Source organism: Garra rufa, chromosome 14 (assembly GCF_049309525.1).
Source record: "Garra rufa chromosome 14, GarRuf1.0, whole genome shotgun sequence".
NCBI lineage: Eukaryota > Metazoa > Chordata > Actinopteri > Cypriniformes > Cyprinidae > Garra > Garra rufa.
Window position 1 is genome coordinate 38,836,080 of NC_133374.1, and position 18,847 is coordinate 38,854,926.

Here is an 18,847-nt window from a genome sequence, read left to right on the forward strand (position 1 = left end):
CCCACGCCATGTTTCACCCCCAAAATCATTATTTTTGAGACTAATGAGATTTTTTTGGCATTGTAACATTTTCAAAACAATATAAAACATTCTCTTTTTCTTTGTGGTTCTCATTCTCAGTAGTGATTCTCATTAATGCAATACAATTTTTTAACATTTATATTTACACAAATGAAATGCAGTACAGCCAATACCACCATGACGTATAAATACTTTATAATATAGTATTATTGTTTTAGTTGTTTTTTATTCACAACACCCTGAAAAATTCATAATGGTCCTAAAACTAGACTATATCTTTTCTAATTGTTTGTTTTTATTTTGGAGTCAAATAGAAACGGGACATGACTGCTGATCACCCTATAAAGAGCTGAAGTGTGTACTGAGTCCAATTACAGGTACAGAGACCATCACTAACCTGCAGAGAGAAGGACTGTGGGAACGAATCGCCAGTTGTTGTCAGTCTGTGGCCAGTTAAGATGGGAGCTATCCTGCAAACTTCTGCGGCTGTAACGGAGGAGGAAGGCTGTCGCCGCCTACATTATCTGAGTCAATAGTGAATGTGGTAGAGGTTTGTGTCCGTACAGGCGGCCCTTCCAAAATACCTAGTACTGAGAGTTCCTGGCCGTCCCTCCATTCGATGAGGTCTGCCTCCTTGGCTTTCCGCTCCTGACGAACACCCGGTCCCGACAGCAGATCTGTCCTCTGGTCCTCTCTGAAGCCGTTCTGTGAGCTGTGGCCAGATGAAGTGGCTTTGGGGCCCGACGGAGAAGCTGAACCAGACATGTAGAGCTCAAAGTCTTCATGACTCAGGTTCAGTGACTGTGCATCAAGCTTCTCGATGAACGCCACGGCGCAGCACTGCAACAGAAGCAAGTTCAGAGTTGAGTGTCCCATTACAAACCCAATCAAGATTCTACAAATCAAGAAAGCTTTTGCTGAAAATATCTGACATTTATTTACACTGCATTTCTTACTTAGATTTTTTGTCTTGTTTCCAGCCAAAATATCTAAAAATTCTTAAATCAAGAAGAATTTTCTAGACGATTTAAAAAAAAAATTCAGAAAAAAGAAGTCAAAATTAAGTGCATTTTTGATTGAAACAAGCTAAATAATCTGCCTATGGGGTAAGAAATATAATCCTGTTTTCTGTTTGAAATTAGATTTTTTTTGCTTACCCCCTTGGCAGATAATTTAGCTTGTTCTAAGAAAAAACTTGTTTTTCCTGGAAACAAGACAATATTTTTTACTTGTCTAGAAAATCCTTCTTGATTCAAGAGTTTGTAGATATTTTGGCTGGAAACAAGACAAAAAATCTAAGTAAGAAAAGCATTTTTTGCAGTGTAGACACAAGAAGATGTCTAATACCAATCCTGTGAAGCACGGGACTTTCCCATTGTTCAAACTCATTTCTAAGGATCAGGCTGGGACTGCCATTAAAATTCTTTATGCTAAGGTGAGCAGACCTTCACTTTAAGGTACTTTAGCTAAGGGTGAAATTATTCTGGTGCCCCGAAATAAAATGATTAAGGATTTAAGCTCACCATAAGTGACCTGTGACCAAAACTCATGAAATAATCTGGTGGAACCTATTAAAGATTTCACATATTAAAGGGTTAGTCCAGCCAAAAATGAAAGTTAGCGTATTATTTACTCACTCTTCTAGGGATGCACCGAAATGAAAATTCTTGGCCGAAGCTGAACGAAATTAAACACTGGGCTGAAGGCCGATTACCGAACACTATTTTTCGTGTTTTTCCCCGCCATGCCAATTTTTTTTCATCATTGCATAAATTAAATAGCCAATATTTGTTTTTTAGAGTTTTGTCTTGCTTTTCAAAGAAAAAAATAAATTACAAAACAACAATTTAAAAATATTTATTTAACATTCTAGTAGACATTATAGCCTACCGACAAAGCACAATTTAACTTACAATTTAGTTTAGTTAGTAAAATAATATTCTTTGACCATTTTGAAGACCCTCTTCTTGAATCAGACATGTGTTTTTAATGTACAAATAAATGCAGCCTTGCTGAGCAAAGAAGAATGTTAGAATAAATGTATTAATAGAGCTGTTGGAATGATTGTCATTATTTTTGTCTTTTTTTATTTTAATTTACAGAACAACAGTAAAATTACAATACTAACATTGACTTTTACTTTGGCGGAAACCTGCAAGAGCTCAGTCCTAGTTTTTGCTGACGGCAGCAGATTTATGAATGATTTTCATCTTTGGACTTTGAACCCTGGCTAAGGAGCTGCTGTCAGAATAAATACAATTGGTGTCTGGTGTATTAGACAACAGAACGTTCTGGAGTTGATTGACTAATGGTTTAAGGCCATTAGAATCATTTATGACTAGAGCACAAACGCTGCAGGACAATGTGCAAACTGAAGTTTAATACTTTGTTTTAAAGGTCTCAACACATAATTAGGAGTATAGACTAAGACAAAAGCCTTCTGAATCACTCTAAAATGAAGTGTTACAGATGCAAGTAAACCAAACACCTGTAAATCATCTAATTCCCATAATTTAAAAGCACTTTAGAGCTTTTCACACTGTGTTTAATCTCAGGTTATTGTTGTTAACTCAGTATTCCCTTTACACAGAGTTAAAGGATTACATCACTTCCAAAATAAAAATTTTGAAAATGAGAAGAGAAAATGAGATAGGAGTGTTTCGACATACACTCTTAAAAATAAAGATGCTTCGCAATCCCATAGAAGAACATTTTTTGTCTAAATGGTTCCATAAAGAACCTTTAACATCTGAAGAACCTTTCTGTTTCTCAAAAGGTTCTTTGTGATGAAAAAGCTTCTTCAGATTATAAAAAAGGTAAGAAAGAGATGGTTCTTTAAAGAACCTTTGATTAAATGGTTCTTTGTGGAACCAACAATGGTTCTTTTATGGCGTCGCTGTGAAGATTTTAAAAGGACCTTTATTTTTAAGAGTGTACACAGTCTTGAGCCGGAGTGCACAGAGTACGCATGCACATCGCAAAGCTAGACAAGACGAGGATTTGTGGTTAAAAAGTGTATAAACAATTTTTTTAATAAGAAAATAAGAGATTTTTAGTTTTGCTAGATAAGACCCTTATTCCTCGTCTGGGATCGTTTAGAGCCCTATGAAGCTGCACTCAATCTGCATTTTTAACCTTCAATCCACTGAGCACCATTGAAGTCCATTATATGGAGAAAAATCTTGAAATGTTTTCTCAAAAAATTGAATTTCTTTGTGACTGAGGAAAGACAGACATGAACATTTTGGATGACATGGGGGTGAGTAAATTATCAAGAAAATATCCTTTAAATATTTCAAGTGTGAAAAGTCCTTTTGTGTGGTGAAAGTGAATCCTTACCAGGTTAGTGAAGTAATAGCCGTCCTCTCCACTCATGAGGCGGCTGGGGTTGCAGTAGCGGGTGATGTACTGGATGTTGGAGTGCAATCGGGGCGGATTGGCCTTCAGCACGATATAGACCAGAGTGGGCAGAAAGTCATCTGCTGAGGCGGCGGCTTTCTTGCTGCCCTGGATGGCAGTCATGATGTGTTTACTACACCTGGTGACACACGCCAACTTCGCCTTAGGAACCTTTTTAGAGTCCAAGTCGATCAGGTCTATTAAAGAAAAAAAACATTCACATTTACATGAGGCATAATTCATCAGCGCATGATCTTTTAACAACAAAATGCTTGATTTCATAAACTATCAAAGCGTAATGGATTTTCTTTGGTTGGTTTTATTCATAAATAATGAATTATGCAAATGTTAATATTTCCTGCACAGCACAGGTGAACTATTGCTTTAATGGAGAAGTTCACTTCCTGAACAAAATTTTATAGATAATGTACTCATCCCCTTGTCATCCAAGATGTTAATTTCTTTCTTTCTTTTGTAAAGAAATTATGTTTCTTGAGGAAAACATTTCAGATTTTTTTTCCATATAGTTTACTTCTATGGTGCCCTGAGTTTAAACTTCCAAAGTGCAGTTTAAATCACTGCAAAAAATGTTTTTCTTACTTTTTTTTTTGTCTTGTTTCCAGCTAAAATATATTAAAAAAAAAAATCTTAAATCAATAAGGATTTTCTAGACAAGTAAAAATGATTTTCTTGTGTTCAGAAAAAACAAGTCAAAAGTGAGTTTTTGCTTAGAACAAGCAAAAATCCACTCAACTTTAAAAACATGACAATAATTTTTACTTATTAGAATTTCTTGATTTAAGAAAATTTAGATATTTTGGCTAGAAACAAGATGAAGAATCTAAGTAAGAAAAGCATTTTTTGCAGTGATGCAGCTTCAAAGGGATCTAAATGATACCAGGTGAGGAAGAAGGGTCTTATCTAGTGAAACGATTGCTAATTTTTTTTTATAAAATTACAATTCATATACTTTCTAACCTCAAAAACTCATCTTCTCTTGCTCTGCCTGAACTTCAGTTCAAGACAGTTAGGGTACGTCGAAAAACTCCCATCTCATTTTCTCCCTCAACTACAAAATCATCCTACATCGCTGTTTTATCTTTTTTTGTTAAGGGTGTTTGATCTTCTTCGCATGTTCACTTTCCAAACACTGGGTTGGTACTTCCGCAGCGATGTTGGATGATTTTGTAATGATTTTTGAAGTTGAGAGAGAAGATAAGACGGGAGTTTTCCACATACCCCAACTGTCTTGAACTGGAACTTGAGTGTTTGAGGTTAAAAAGTATATAAACTGTAATTAAAAAAGACTAGATAAGACCCTTCTTCCTCGGCTGGGATCATTTACAACCACATTTGGGATCATTTAAACTGCATTGAAGTCCACAATATAGAGAGAAATCCTGATTTGTTTACTCAAAAAACAATTTCTTTACGACTGAAGAAAGAAAGACGTCTTGGATAACAAGGGGGTGAGTACATTATCTGTACATTTTAGTTCTGGAAGTGAACTTCTTTCACATGTGCATGTGTATTAATTATTGTATAGTGTTTTATAAAGCAAGTTTTATCCTAAGCTCGTTGTAAATCTGCTCATCTCAGCAGTAGGTGTATAATATCACACACACGTGTCTGTACCTGTTATGGCTCTCTCCACACTGTCCGATACTTTAGGGATCTGCTCATCTACTGGAACACACAGAATCTCAATGGACACCCAATGCAAAGACCTAAACACACACAAAGCATTAGACTGTTTTTATTCTTCACATTTCAACTCACTTGACTGGACAAAGGCTTTCAGCACACCTGATTCTCTTCTGGATGGCCAAGTCTTTCTTCTCATCGTCTGTGTTGTCAGGGCAGAAGAGCTGCTCATATAGACGGCCCATCACATACCGCTCCACCTCATCCATCACCGTCTCGATCACATCTGGAGACCCTGACACACATTTACACACAACCGTCAGAAATGTGGCAAATTATGGGCAATTGGTGGCAAATTGTTTCTAGTCAAAATAACAAACAATTCTTAAGTTAGGATCATTGTTGCCAATTCCGTGATTTTTCAGAAGAATTCACTGCAAAAAATGCTTTACTTACTTTTTTGTCTTGTTTCCAGCCAAAATATCTAGACGAGTAAAAAATATTATCTTGTTTTCAAAAAAGTCAAAATTAGTGTGTTTTTGCTTGAAACCAGCAAAATAATCTGCTAGTGGGGTAAGAACAATTATCTTGTTTTCTGTTTGAAATAAGACAAAAAATCTAAGTAAGAAAAGCATTTTTTGCAGTGTTGGGCTGCTTTAACACTGTTGCCCCTTATATAGTTAATTCACTAAATGGTATAAAATAAATGAATAAATCTCTCAGATTTGTTATTTACAAGAAAACAACAAATAATGTAGGTTTGCATGTTTACCTTTTAAGTTGGTCTGTAGGTATTCTGACATGTTTTGATAGAAATCCTGCACAGAGTCCGACAAATCTTCACCACCTACAGCCACCTACAGCGCAATCGGAAAAAAAAAAAAACACTTAGTAGCTCATTTTTAATAACAATTGTTGTGCAAATCGGGTCTAATACAAAAATCTGCTTTTATTGCTTCCAAAGCATGGATTCTGGAATTCTGTTTTTTTCACCTTTTTGTGTGCAATATTTTCAACGAAGGCATGGCACTGTTTAAAAATGTCATATCCAGGTCTCTGGAAGGTCTTCAGGAAGTCGATGAAGTGTTGTGTCACATGGTCACGTTCTGCGCTGGGCTGTCGGCTGAGCGATGTGCTCTGGCTCACCGCCGTCTTTGGAGCTCCTGCATCTGTGTGAGAACAAGAGTGAGATGGTCATGTGCTCAGTGCCACATGACTTAAAGTCCTGGAATTACTGAAATTCTTCTATTTCTGAGGCTAAGCTTAAACAAGACACGAGTCATAGCATTACACCCAGAAAAGACTAAAACTTGCATTTCACTGAATACTTTTTTCTGTTTCTTTCTAAATAAACTATTCACACCCAGGTCCCATAATTTGCCATTTTTAATTGTTTAAACAATAAACAAACATGTAAATGTTGCAAGTTCAATGCCAGTGACCACAGAAAATAATCATGGTTTGATCACTACCAAATTGGAACATTGTGAGGTGATAAATGTTAAAATAAACACTGTTTTGAAAGCATAGCATAGTCACAAGACTTGTCTGTGTAATGTACAATTTTTCTCTTGTTATGAGCATATAAAACTAGTAAACGCAATAACTTTCATATCAAGTACTTTGAAGTACTTGAAAGAAAGAAAGTAAGTAAATAAGAAAGAAAACGGCTCACTATATTTGCACTGCAAGTGCATTACTGTAAACATGACCTTCACAGACTGAGGGTTTTTTCAAGTCGACAAGCATAAATTATTGTCTTTTTGAACGATTGTTCTAATTGTTTGTCATTACTGTGACATAAGGATATTTGTGACCCTGGAACACAAAACCAGTCTTAAGTCGCTGGGGTATATTTGTAGCAATAGCCAAAAATACATTGCATGGGTCAAAATTATTGATTTTTCTTTTATGCCAAAAATCATTAGGAAATTAAGTAAAGATCATGTTCCATGAAGATTTTTTGTAAAATTCCTACTGTAAATATATCAAAATGTAATTTTTGATTAGTAATATGCATTGTTAAGAACTTAATTTGGACAACTTTAAAGGAGATTTTCTCAGTATTTTGATATTTTTGCATCCTCAGATTCCAGATTTTCAAATAGTTGTATCTCAGCCAAATATGGTCCTATCCTAACAAACCATACATCAATAGAAAGCTTATTTATCGAGCTTTGATGTATACATCTCCGTTTTGAAAATTTAAAATTTAACCTTGTTATGACTGGTTTTGTGGTCAAGGGTCACATTTAGGCAGGGTTTCTGCAGGATTTGAAGGTGATTTTAATATTTTTTAAAGGCCAAATAAAGAAAATGTAAGGTGGAAATTGAATAGAACACAATACATTAATATGATCTCTAAATGTAAATGTTAACAGGTTTAATAACTATTTTCTTATAACAAAAATAACTGAACATTTAAATACAATAAAACAATACATACAAAATTTGAGCAATAGCTACATTTGCTACAGAAGTTATTAATCTTTGTTAAAAAAAACACAATTTTTAGTTCATGTTAGCTCATTAAAAAACACAGTTGCAACTTTTGATTTTACGATTTGTTATTAAATATTGAAATTACTTAAGATTAATGAATGTTTAGAAGAATTTTTCATTGGCAGTTTACGTTATGTGTATAGCCTATTAAGTCTAAATATCTAGTATTTGGCACTGTGATGAACACCATAGCAAATACACAACAATATTTATCCTGTTATGAGCATACAAAACTAGTAAACTCAATAACTTTCATATGAAGTACTTTGAAATACTGAAGAAAGAAAGAAAGAAAGAAAGAAAGAGGCTCACTATATTTGCATTGCAAGTGCATTACTGTAAACATGACCTTCACAAACTGAGGGATTTATATTTAAAGTGTATATTATTGTCTTTTTGAACAATTATTCTAATTGTTTGTGATTACTGTACAAGGATATTTAGGCAGGCTTTCTGCAGGTTTTGAAGGTAATTTTAATACTTTTTAAAATCAAATAAAGAAATAAATTGAATAGAACACAATACATTAATATGCTCTCTAAATGTAAATGTTACTTTTTAAATCCAATTTTAATTCATTAATTTCAATTGTTTCAAACCACTAGAATATGGAAACAGCTTTTATTGCACCTTATGATCAAACTGAGAAGAAGTGATGTTTCTTTTTCAGTTTTGAGGGTTGTTTTTAGTACAAAATGTCTTAGGATTCTTAAATCAAGATACATTTACTTGAGAAGCAAAATAAGTTGTCTTGTTTTCTGAGAAATTGATCAAAATGAAGTGAGTTTATGATTAAAATAAGAACAAATACTTACCAGTAGGTTTAGAAAAAAATCAACTAAATTTCAAATGGGAAACAAGTTTTCATTCACCACTGATTTGTTTGTTCTTGTTTTAACCATAAACTCCATTTAGTTCAATTTCTCAGAAAACAACACTTCACATTTGCATTTCAAGTAGTGTATTTTGAACTAAAGATGTTTAGATTTTTATACTGGAAAACAAGACAATAACACTGAAGAAGATCCATTTTTCGCAGCGCATGCAACATTTAGTGCCATGGCCTGTTTTGGAAAAGTTACTTTTTAAAGGTAATGTATTACAATATTGAGTTACTTTCTAAAAAAGTAACCAATTACGTTACTGGATAAAAACTGGAAAGTAATACATTACGTTACTTTTGCGTTACTTTTTAAATCTGGGCAGGGCTTGCATTTGTTTTTAATATAAAAAGTTATATTTTGGCAAATGTACAGTAAAAGCCCTTTCACACCAAAAGCCACAAGCTGGAGGAAAAATAAATTCACGTCTGTACAGTAGAACACAGAAGAACAAAGTTCAACACTCAACACAAATATTAGTTTTATCTTGAGTAATTTTTGCTTATTAGTATGGTTGCATTGGATCATCAAAGGTCAAAAGCAAAGGCACTGGTTAAAGAAATAGGATTGAATACATAAAAGATATTTGTGTTATTTGACATATTTAATTATTGTCGGTTTGCCTCATATTGTGAGTTGCATTTAACAGTTTTTATTCATTTTGATGAATACTGGGGTTTTTTGTAAGTGAGATGAATTAACGCATGTTTACATTTATTTTAGAACTAAAGTAACATCTTACTTCCGATTTCTCTCAACATGGGGACAGGAGAGCTTTTAATCAATAAATGGGGGAAAGTAACTGCCACTACCTACAGTGCCCTGCAAAAGTATTCATACATTTTTTTCACATTTTGTTTTGTTGCAGCATTATGTTAAACTGCTTTAAATTAGTTTTTCCCCACATCAATTTACACTCCATACATCATAATAATGACAAAGCAAAAACCAGATTTGCTAATTTTACAAATTTATTAAAAATAAAACACTGAAATAAGTACATTGCATAAGTATTCATACCCTTAACTCCTAGTTGTTCCAGTCGTCTTCCATTATGGAGAATGCTTCTGTCAACCTTCAATGCAGCAGATTTGTTTCTGAACTCTTCTCTAGATCATCGCCTTAATGCAAGTCTGTCACTGAGCTCTACAGGCAGTTATCTTGGTTTTTGCTCTGATCTGCATTTTCAGCTGTTAGACCTTTTCTGAGAGGTGTGTGTCTTTCTAAATCAGACTCATTCAAATGAATTTGCCGCAGTTTAACTCCGCTCCAAGTGTAGGAACATCTAGAAGCAATATGATGCTCCTGAGATAAATTTCCAGTGTCCCAGAAAAGGGTATGAATACTTGTGCAAAGGGATCTTTTCAGATTTTTATTTGTAATAAATTTGCAAAGTTGTTACAAACCTGTTTTGTGCTTTGTCATTATGGTGTATGAGATGTAGATTGATGTGGAAAAAAAGTAATTTAAAGCAGTTTAACATAAGGCAGCAACAAAACGAAACATACCAAAAAAAGGAGTATGAATACTTTCGCAAGGCACTGTGTTTGGAAAAGTAACTCTGATATTTTCTCACCTGGCCATGACTAGATGAATTTAAGACCTTTGTAAAAGCTGCAGAAAGTGTTAGGGATTGCACTCATGACTACTTTAGAGCTAAACTTTCCCAGAAAAAAACATCACAATTAAAAAGTAATTGAATTTTAAAAGATTCAATGTCCAGGTTTCTAAAGCCATAAGAAACTCATGGTCGTACCTCTACTTGCAAGTGTTTTGGGAGCAGAAGTAAAAAGCCTCTTCACCATGGGCACGCTCTGTGTTTTGGAGGATGCTGTTTGTGAACGCGCCTCCTCACGGCTGCTGGCGTACGCCGCTTCCTCCTCTCTCTGTAACCTGACAGACACACAGCACTACAGCAGCTGACCACAGGACAGTCAAATAATGCAGAGGACGAAGCATCATTCATCTTTCAGTCTCTCACCTCTCGGCCAGTGCCCTGTCGTCCTCTATCTGCTTGGTTCTGGTGCACTGGTTCTCTTCTCGCCAGCATTTGGAGCAGAGGCCCTGCCAGACGGCGTTACCGTAGAAACCGCATCCTCTCTTGCACATCAGGTCAGACTGCTGGACGCTGATGCCCCTGCGCGCCACCTGAGAGTTCATCCTTCACTGAAACACACCGGCTTATATCAATTACCTGACAAAAAACAGATTCCAGCTGATTAATCATGACAAGCTGCATTATAGATATTCAGCAGATACACAGACCCACATTTAAACAGACAGATCTGTCAATGATCCAGAGGATGCTGCCATTTAAACAATTCAGTGACACTTTAATTTTTATGATTGTTGTTATTACTATGCTTTGAAACAGACTGTTCCTGTAAGTCAAGTCCTATTAGTTACATAAACACAAGTCTCACGTTCAGAGTATCACGGTATATTATTACTATAATATCATCTCCATAGCATGAAAAAAAAGACCGCGTCTCCAGAAAACTGTCGTGTACTTAGAGTGAAATAAATAAAGCTGAATTAACAGAAATGTCAAGCGTAATTGTCCATGTTAAACTAATAAGTTCCTAAACAAGACCTTCAAAGTGCTAATAATGATAACAGTGTTCTGTCTTACGTGTCAAACTCGTCGTACAGATGTCAATACTGAAAACAGCTTTGGATAGATATATTTTACACTCCGCAAAGAGCTTAAAAGATCACGAATAACCAGTTTCCGCTCGTCATTGATGTTTTGATCAAATTTATTTGTGTTGTTGACGGAAATCCTCTTAACACCGGAAGAGATGTCAGCGTATGCGGCGATTTCCTGCGTGTCAGTCGTCAAAATAAAAGTCATCTATGGGTAAATAACACATTTTTCAAAACTACAAGCAAACACTGCATTACCATGGTCAAAAAATAAATAAAATAATAATAATAATAATAATAATAATAATAATAATATTAATAATAATAATAATAATAAAGAAAAAAACAATGTGACTTTCACATCTAGCTTCAGTGACACCTGAACCATTTTAATTCTCTGTTCTTTCATTTTAATTCTCTTTTCTTTTCTTTTTTATTCTCTTTTTATCAAAAGTCTATCGAAAGTAGCCATTCTTTCCATTGAGACTACACAAAGCCTTAAATTAAACACTGAGAACATTGTGGATGAATTTGCCAAAACACTTAAATTAAATGAATTACAACTAAAATGTGAGTAGTGAGTATTTTTTTTACTTTCTTCCTGCCTTTTTTGTGTGTGTTTTGGGCTGCTGTGCCAAGAGTGTGTTTGCATTAAGTAATTTAATAAATATGGTAGCATTTTTGTACCATAATATGTTTAGAATAAAGTCAAAATTATGAGATTAAAATTAATAAAATTAATTGAGAAAATTCCACCTAAAAACAAACAAACAAACCAAAAAAAAAAAAAAAGGTCTGTGGTGGTTAACTAACTGATTTATGAAAATAATTGTAAAAATGCTGGCAAATATATTGTTGCCGTTTATGAGGTTATGTTACGGCTTATGCTATTTACAAGCTGTTTTATTGACCATTTTCAAACACTGATTGATTAATTACATGAGACCTTTGTTTTATTAAATTTTTCCTGTTTATTTAATGCTGTAATTTGTAGAAAAGAGAAAATGATTGATTCACATGCTGCTTGAACTGAAGCAAATACAGTGATCTCAGGCCACACTTAAGAGGAGAAAACACCTTTATTGTTTGCATTTCATGATAAAATTGACAGAATTTAAAAGCTACTCTTTGTGTTATATTTGAAGTAAGCCTGTGAACAGTCATGTAATGTGATTTATCTCAGAAAAAAACAATAAGAAGCATTGGAGCCCACATTAAGCTATAGGCTAATGTTTTGGGGGCCGTACAAATGTTTTTGCATATGGGCCCAGGGCCAACTTGCTACACTACTGATTTCCATATCATTAAACAGGCCTTTCATTGGCCTACAGTCCACAGCAGTCCAGTTCATGGAAGATTTATTTGTTTTTATATTCGCTCTAATATATTTTCAGTTTCTGTAAACATGCACTGAAGTGTTTGGATGCTGCATCACATCTTGCTGGATTTTTTTAGGAGTTTAAATCAAAACAACACAATCATTCAGTTTCAGCTCTGAGTTTATTGCATTTCACTGAATATCTTGATTTAATGTATTTTAAACTCTTTGCTCATTTATTTTCCTCATTACTTTGAATATGCATTGGATTTGTACCTACTAATAAATATGGTCTATAGCAGGTGTTAACAGTGATGAACAAGCTTTTTTTGCCATTTATGCATACTGTAGTTTTTTTTAACACTCTTTACTCTCCAAACTTTCAACTAAGGGATGTTTAAAATTAAGATCTAAACAAAGGATAAAATAAACAGTTTATGTATTTATTATTTGAATGTTTTCAAAAATGTCAATGTTGTTTGTTTTCAAAAATGTTTTCAATGTTCAATTATCGAAAATGTCCGTAAGATGGTGTATTACTGCAACACAGCTATTTATATATCGCCAAGTTATTGGGTGACTGGCGTGCTACAAATAATAAACAGACATATACGAAACTAAACAAAACATTAAATATTTTTTTCAAGCCATCAGTAAAACAGCTTGTGACTAGTCATGCCAAGTGATTTACCTCAGAAAAGACAACAATAATGAGCGTTGGAGCCCACCTTAACCTATAACGATTGGGGGGAAATGTTTTTGCATATGGGCCCGGGGCATGGAGGCAGTATGTACTCTGACTGTTATTATTAGAGCCGCATATACATATACATAACATGTTTTTGTCATAAATCATTTTAAGGGGTCATCGGATGCAAAACTCACTTTTACATGTTGTTTGAACATTAATGTGTGTTGGCAGTTTGTGTACACAACCACCCTACAATGATAAAAATCCACTCAGTGATATTTTTTAATCTTTAAAAGTAATATCCCCTTTTTCAAATCAGGTCATTCTCAGCTTCTTGTGGGTGTGACGACACACAGACAGAGGCCCCTCCCACCATAGTTGATTGACATGAGCGCCTTACCTTAGCCCCGCCCTCACCGAGCTGAAACAGTCCGACTCTGATCGCCATTGTGTGACTCAGGTGCAGAGGAAGACTCTAATTGAGCGATTGAAGTGTTCGGTTGATGGATGTAAAGAACATAGCAGTAGTCATTTACTCCTGACATCTGAGCCGCTGAAGATGCAGAGCATTAACGTTACTTTCATTTTTAAAAGGAAAGAGCTGATCCCGATCTACATATGCCTCTATGTTCGTGCGAATTGTTCCTGATGCAGCTTCACCCACAGCAGAAGTGAGTAGAAGGGTTTTTTTATGCATCTTTGTAAACAGCTTTTCTTAATAATGTGCTTGTTGGCAAGTTTCGCCGCTAAATGCAGCTAAATAAACATATCATAATCCCACATCAGAGAGGGGCGGGGCGAGCAGAGCTCATTAGCATTTAAAGGGACCATGCAATAAAATGAGTTAATTTTTTTGCAGAGCTGATTTTGACAAGGTAAAAGGGTGTGTTGAGAATTTTTAACCAAAGTATATTATTGACTTTTCATTAAGACCCTAAAGAATCATATGAACTTGTGGAAAATGGGCATCCGATGACCCCTTTAAGATGCAGTCAGGTTTGTATATGTTCATATACAAACTTTAAATGGCTCACAGGGCAGATGGAGATGACGTCCTATGAAACTATGAAAAGCAAATATATATACAAAACTGTAATAATAGTGAATTAGTGGTCTTTAAAATCTAGCAATGTGTGTTTTCTTAAGAAATTCATGCTTGTATAAAAAGCACACAAACATCTGTAAACAACGTGAATAAAGTTGAACTTTAATTGCAACAATCACAGGTTATTTTCAACAGAATAAAACAAACACAAATTTTTATTTGCAACTTAGTGGTTCATTCATGATAACGGGACACTTGGCTTTCAGTTTTATTTATTACAGATTGAGAAAATCTGTTTGCTTCAAACAGCCTAAAAGTATCACAATGACAGACAATACATTTTGTTTTGTTCAGAGGCAACTTGTGTTTTAAGTCTTATAGAAAAAAAATATGGAATAGCCAGAATAAGGCTAGAACACCCTACACAACTTTTCTTCAGGTTTGATCATTTAACAGTACTTTTACATTTCACAAAAAATCACATTTTGAGCAATATTTAGAACATGCATTGTTTTCGTTTGCCATGCATTGCATGTAAGCAATAAGGTGCACATCTTTGAATTTATGAATTTATTATGTTCAAATTGACTTAAAAGGTAATGTGTATTAGTCATTTTATGTGTATTGCTCAGTTTTTCTGTAAACACTGATAAGTGTATGATGCAAAGTATAAGTCATGTAGTATATTCCAGCCTTAACACACCACAAAACCTCACGAGGAACAGAACATTACCTGAAACAACCATTTATTATTAGGTGTATCATTCAGGACAACACACCACCAATGATGGAGGCAACAACGATTCCAAGCAGCACACAACAGATAATAACTATAATTTTCTTCTGTATTTGGTCAAGTTTAAGAAAAAATCAAATTAGATTAAAGATAAAAATGAAGAAAAAATTCCAGGCAGCATGAAAAGTAGAAAAGAAGAGATGCTGTAATGAGTCTTACCCAGGCAGAAATGGTTAAATATTCATGGAGAGCAGTTTGAGATTGCCATAACATATTATGAATGAATTTACAAAACGCATATACTGCTGTAATCTGTTTGGTTAATGTATGTGTTGTCTGTTGATAGAGGTTAAGTTCTAAGAGTAAACAACAATTAGCTCAGCACTGCTCTCCACAAAGGCATCATGTTGAACGTCAGGAGTGTAGCGAATGCATAACACTGTTTACAAACATGCCACAATGCCTATAGAAAGTATTCACCCTCAATAGTATGGAGCCTTAAAATATAACTGGTGCAAGAAATGGATTCCATATCAGTGACATAATTATCTCATTTGTGTGTAATCAAGGCCTAGCCACTGATCGCAGTGTAGATTCACCTGAACCTGGACGGTTCAGCATTGAAGCAGAACTTACACCATGAGGAAAATTAATACTGCAAAAGACTGCTGATCTTCCCCTGATATACATATGTGAATTTTAAGATGCTGAGAAGTGAAAAATCAGACAACAATAGTTTTAAAACCATGTCAGTCTTTTTTATCAAAAAGCATTTGTGTCTGGAATGAAGGTAGGATATAGACCGTAACAGAATTTCATTCCCCTTCAGTCGTTTACTATGACGTTACATATGGGAACTCGCTAGAGAGACCTATCACCTCTGAGCTAAAGAGAAAAGGCCAATGGGAATTGGCGAGTGAGATTTGCATGCACAGCCACTCCCCCGTACATACGGGTATATAAGACGGCGGCGTGCACTCACTCATTCAGACTTTTGCTTCGGAGCCTCGCTTGACGAGCTTTCATTGAGAAAATCTAAAAGCACTACTACTACCTCTCTGCTCTTCGAGCTGTTGCTGCCACTGTTGCCGTGCCGCTGTGGGGGATTTCCGCCGCCGCCACCACTTACAGCCTTCCTGAGAGCTTTTTTCATGGCTGCTTGCACTCCAGCGAGCCTACTGAGTGCACAGTTGTGCCACGGTCCCTCCCTGGGCAAACCGGGAAATCTAAAAGAGCAAATTTCTACACGGCCATCGAGAGTATTCCTTCGGGATGTCTTTCCGGCCGTGTGCTTCTGGATGTGGAAGCTTTCTCACCTCCCTCGATGGCCATGATTACTGCCTTACATGTCTGGGCCGAAAACACGCTGAGGCAGCGCTCGTGGATGGCTTATGTGCCCACTGTGAGCCCATGACCATGGCTACGTTGAGGTCCTGCCTTTCGTTCGAGAAACGGCTGCCCTTGCCGTCTACCCGGGCCAGTTCGGCGACCTTACGGTGACGGTCCGGAATGCTCCGCCAGGAAAACCCCCACAGACTTCCGAGTCACCACGTAGTCCTGTGGTGTTGCCGAAGCAGACCGCTCCCCCACCCAGCGGGCCTAGCATCTCCTTCGGTGCACCCGAGGATGACAGAATGTCTATCGCTGCATCAGAGGGGGAGCTATTGGCAGCAGAGGCGGACTACTCGGCTGGACAGCACCCGTCTGCGATTGTTGCCCCGGCGGACGCCGAACTGTCGGCTATGCTTCTCTTGGCCGCCAAGGGGATCGGGCTGGAGGTGCCTAAAGCGCCCTCACCCGATCCTTCAAGGCTGGACGATTGGTTTCTGGGGGGCGTGTGCCGCAGCAACGCCGCGTCCCCCTCTAGTACCTTTCTTCCCGGAGGAAGGACCTCCTTTCTCAAGGGATGGGCACTATTTGACACCCTCGTCCCGATCTGTGGAACCTGCACGTCTGGCTTCTGGACGGGACGCGGTAGACCTCACTGGCCTTCCCCAGGCCGTGATTATCACTCAGGCTAGAGCCCCCTCTACGAGGCAGGCCTACGCTCTGAGATGGGGTCTGTTCATTGACTGGTGTTCCTCTCGGAGAGAGGACCCTCAGAGATGTCCGATTGGAGTGGTGCTTTCCTTCCTGCAAGAGAAGTTGGAGCGCAGGCTGTCCCCTTCGACTCTTAAAGTGTACGCTGCTGCGATAGCATTCGATCTGTAATATTTATTTATTTCAATAGGCCAAATGGCTGTCCAAACCACAACCTATAAACACACTTTTCAAAGCCACAGGTTTGACTATATTCTAGATCTGAGGGTTTGCTTAAAGGTTATCAGGATAGTGTAAAACCAAGTTTGTTAAATTCATTCACAATATGTGAATGTCTATCGCAGTGGTTCTCAATCCTGGTCCTGGGGGACCCCTGCTCTGCACATTTTGCATGCCTCCCTTATTTATCACACCTGTTGAGATCATCAGCTTGTTAGGAGAGAGATACATAAACTGAACTAACGAGCTGATGATTTCAATCAGGTTTGTTAAATAAGGGAGACATGCAAAATGTGCAGAGCAGGGGTCCCCCAGGACAAGGATTGAGAACCACTGGTCTATCGTATCTGTCGTTACTCAGAGTTGCCATATATGATATGTTTAGCTACTAACATCTTAAATCTCACTTTTTGATCATTAAAATGGAAGAATTGTGCTGAAATTCACGCTCTGTGTCCTCCTTCTTTAAATCCGATTGGCCTCTAAGTTATTTAGACATTGATGAGTGGAGTTAGACCACTGATCAGCTCAGATAAGAAAAGTCCTTTATCTTGGCATTGTACAGTATCTTTGAAGCACCAAAACAGTTACTACTTCAAGTTTATTTTATTAAGTATACTTCAGTAAAGTTCAAGTATATTTTTAAGTATACCTCATTTAGTAGGTATACAAATATCAGTGGTATACTTGTAAGTGTACTATTTCAATACAGTAAACAGCATTCAATTCAGTATATACAAGTATACTTTATAACAGTAGTAAACTTTGAGTACACAAGTTTACCTCTATGTTTTTAGTTTGTACTGCAACTATACTAAAAGTGAAATTATAGGTATACTGACAGTTTACTAATTAAAAACTTGTAGCATTTTTAGTACACTTTGCTGTATAGTCTTAGTAAACTACTAGTTTAGTAGTTTAGTAGTTTTATACTGCAAGTATACTCATTAAATTAAAAGAAAAACAAACAAATAGCTGAAAAAAGACTATGAATTGGATTCAGAATGATAATCAAATGGTAGATGGAGTCGATCAACACCCCAAAGCTTGACAATCATTTTTACCTCTTCATGGGTCAACATTTTATTCCATAACTTTACACAGTTTTGATGCTGTTTTATGTCTGATGATCATGTTAGATGAAGCATCTGTTGTTTTTCGGTTTCTTCTTTGCTTGTGTTTTGGAAATTCTATACAGAATATATGTAATCGCACCACTACCATATAATAATGAAAGCATTCTTGGAGCACAATTATAGCTCAAATAAATGTCTTAAATAGACTTTTTAGTATAAGTCAACAAGTACATTAATAGACTGAAAGTGTACTTTCCAAATTATTAGATTAAAATAAGTATACTTATAGCACACTAGTATAACCTTCTTTTTCATAAGGGTAGGCAATTATTTTGACTTTTATTACGCAGATCGGAAAAATCAGTGGTGGGTATGGACATGATGGTATTACAGCTTTGATCACACAGATTGGCCATGTTAATATAAAACTGGTGCCCGTCTTGGCTTTATGAGAGATTGTGATCACTGCTATAAAAAAGGTCATAGGGTATCTGGGCTCTGGTTTTCAAGAAGGTATGTGGGCAACTCTGGAGCAGCTGGAGGGAGAGTCTATGACCCAATGAGACCTACAAAAATGGCCATGTTTAATGTAAGCATCATGATGTGTTGATGCTGGATGAAAAGCTGAT

The 18,847-nt window shown here is 36.3% G+C and overlaps 2 protein-coding genes across 2 annotated transcripts in view; both read right to left on the reverse strand.

The window, feature by feature from the left end:
* Nucleotides 1-210: 210 nt before the first annotated feature.
* Nucleotides 211-11,226, reverse strand: rabgef1l (RAB guanine nucleotide exchange factor (GEF) 1, like). Its single transcript, XM_073817775.1, has 9 exons — nucleotides 11,080-11,226; nucleotides 10,429-10,613; nucleotides 10,204-10,340; nucleotides 6,058-6,233; nucleotides 5,837-5,921; nucleotides 5,227-5,359; nucleotides 5,056-5,147; nucleotides 3,361-3,617; nucleotides 211-861 (listed from the first exon to the last, which is right to left on the reverse strand). The coding sequence occupies exons 2-9, from the start codon at nucleotides 10,605-10,607 to the stop codon at nucleotides 487-489; spliced, it is 1,434 nt and encodes a 477-aa protein (XP_073673876.1). The 5' UTR covers nucleotides 10,608-10,613; nucleotides 11,080-11,226; the 3' UTR covers nucleotides 211-486.
* Nucleotides 11,227-14,375: 3,149 nt separating this feature from the next.
* stx1a (syntaxin 1A (brain)) overlaps nucleotides 14,376-18,847 on the reverse strand; it is a 29,827-nt gene continuing 25,355 nt past the window's right edge. Inside the window, exon 9 of the mRNA XM_073817493.1 lies at nucleotides 14,376-14,990. Coding sequence (XP_073673594.1) covers nucleotides 14,913-14,990 — 78 coding nt within the window. The 3' untranslated portion in view covers nucleotides 14,376-14,912. The remainder of the gene's footprint in view (nucleotides 14,991-18,847) is intronic.

Bases quoted from the DNA above. Each gene is read 5' to 3' on its own strand.
- rabgef1l (XM_073817775.1), bottom strand. From the start codon at position 10,607: ATGAACTCTCAGGTGGCGCGCAGGGGCATCAGCGTCCAGCAGTCTGAC. The intron at 6,234-10,203 runs GTACGACCATGA...GTTCTCACACAG, and splicing joins CAAAACACTTGCAAGTAGAG to ATGCAGGAGCTCCAAAGACG. The intron at 5,148-5,226 runs GTGTGCTGAAAG...GTGTGTGTTTAG, and splicing joins GCCATCCAGAAGAGAATCAG to GTCTTTGCATTGGGTGTCCA.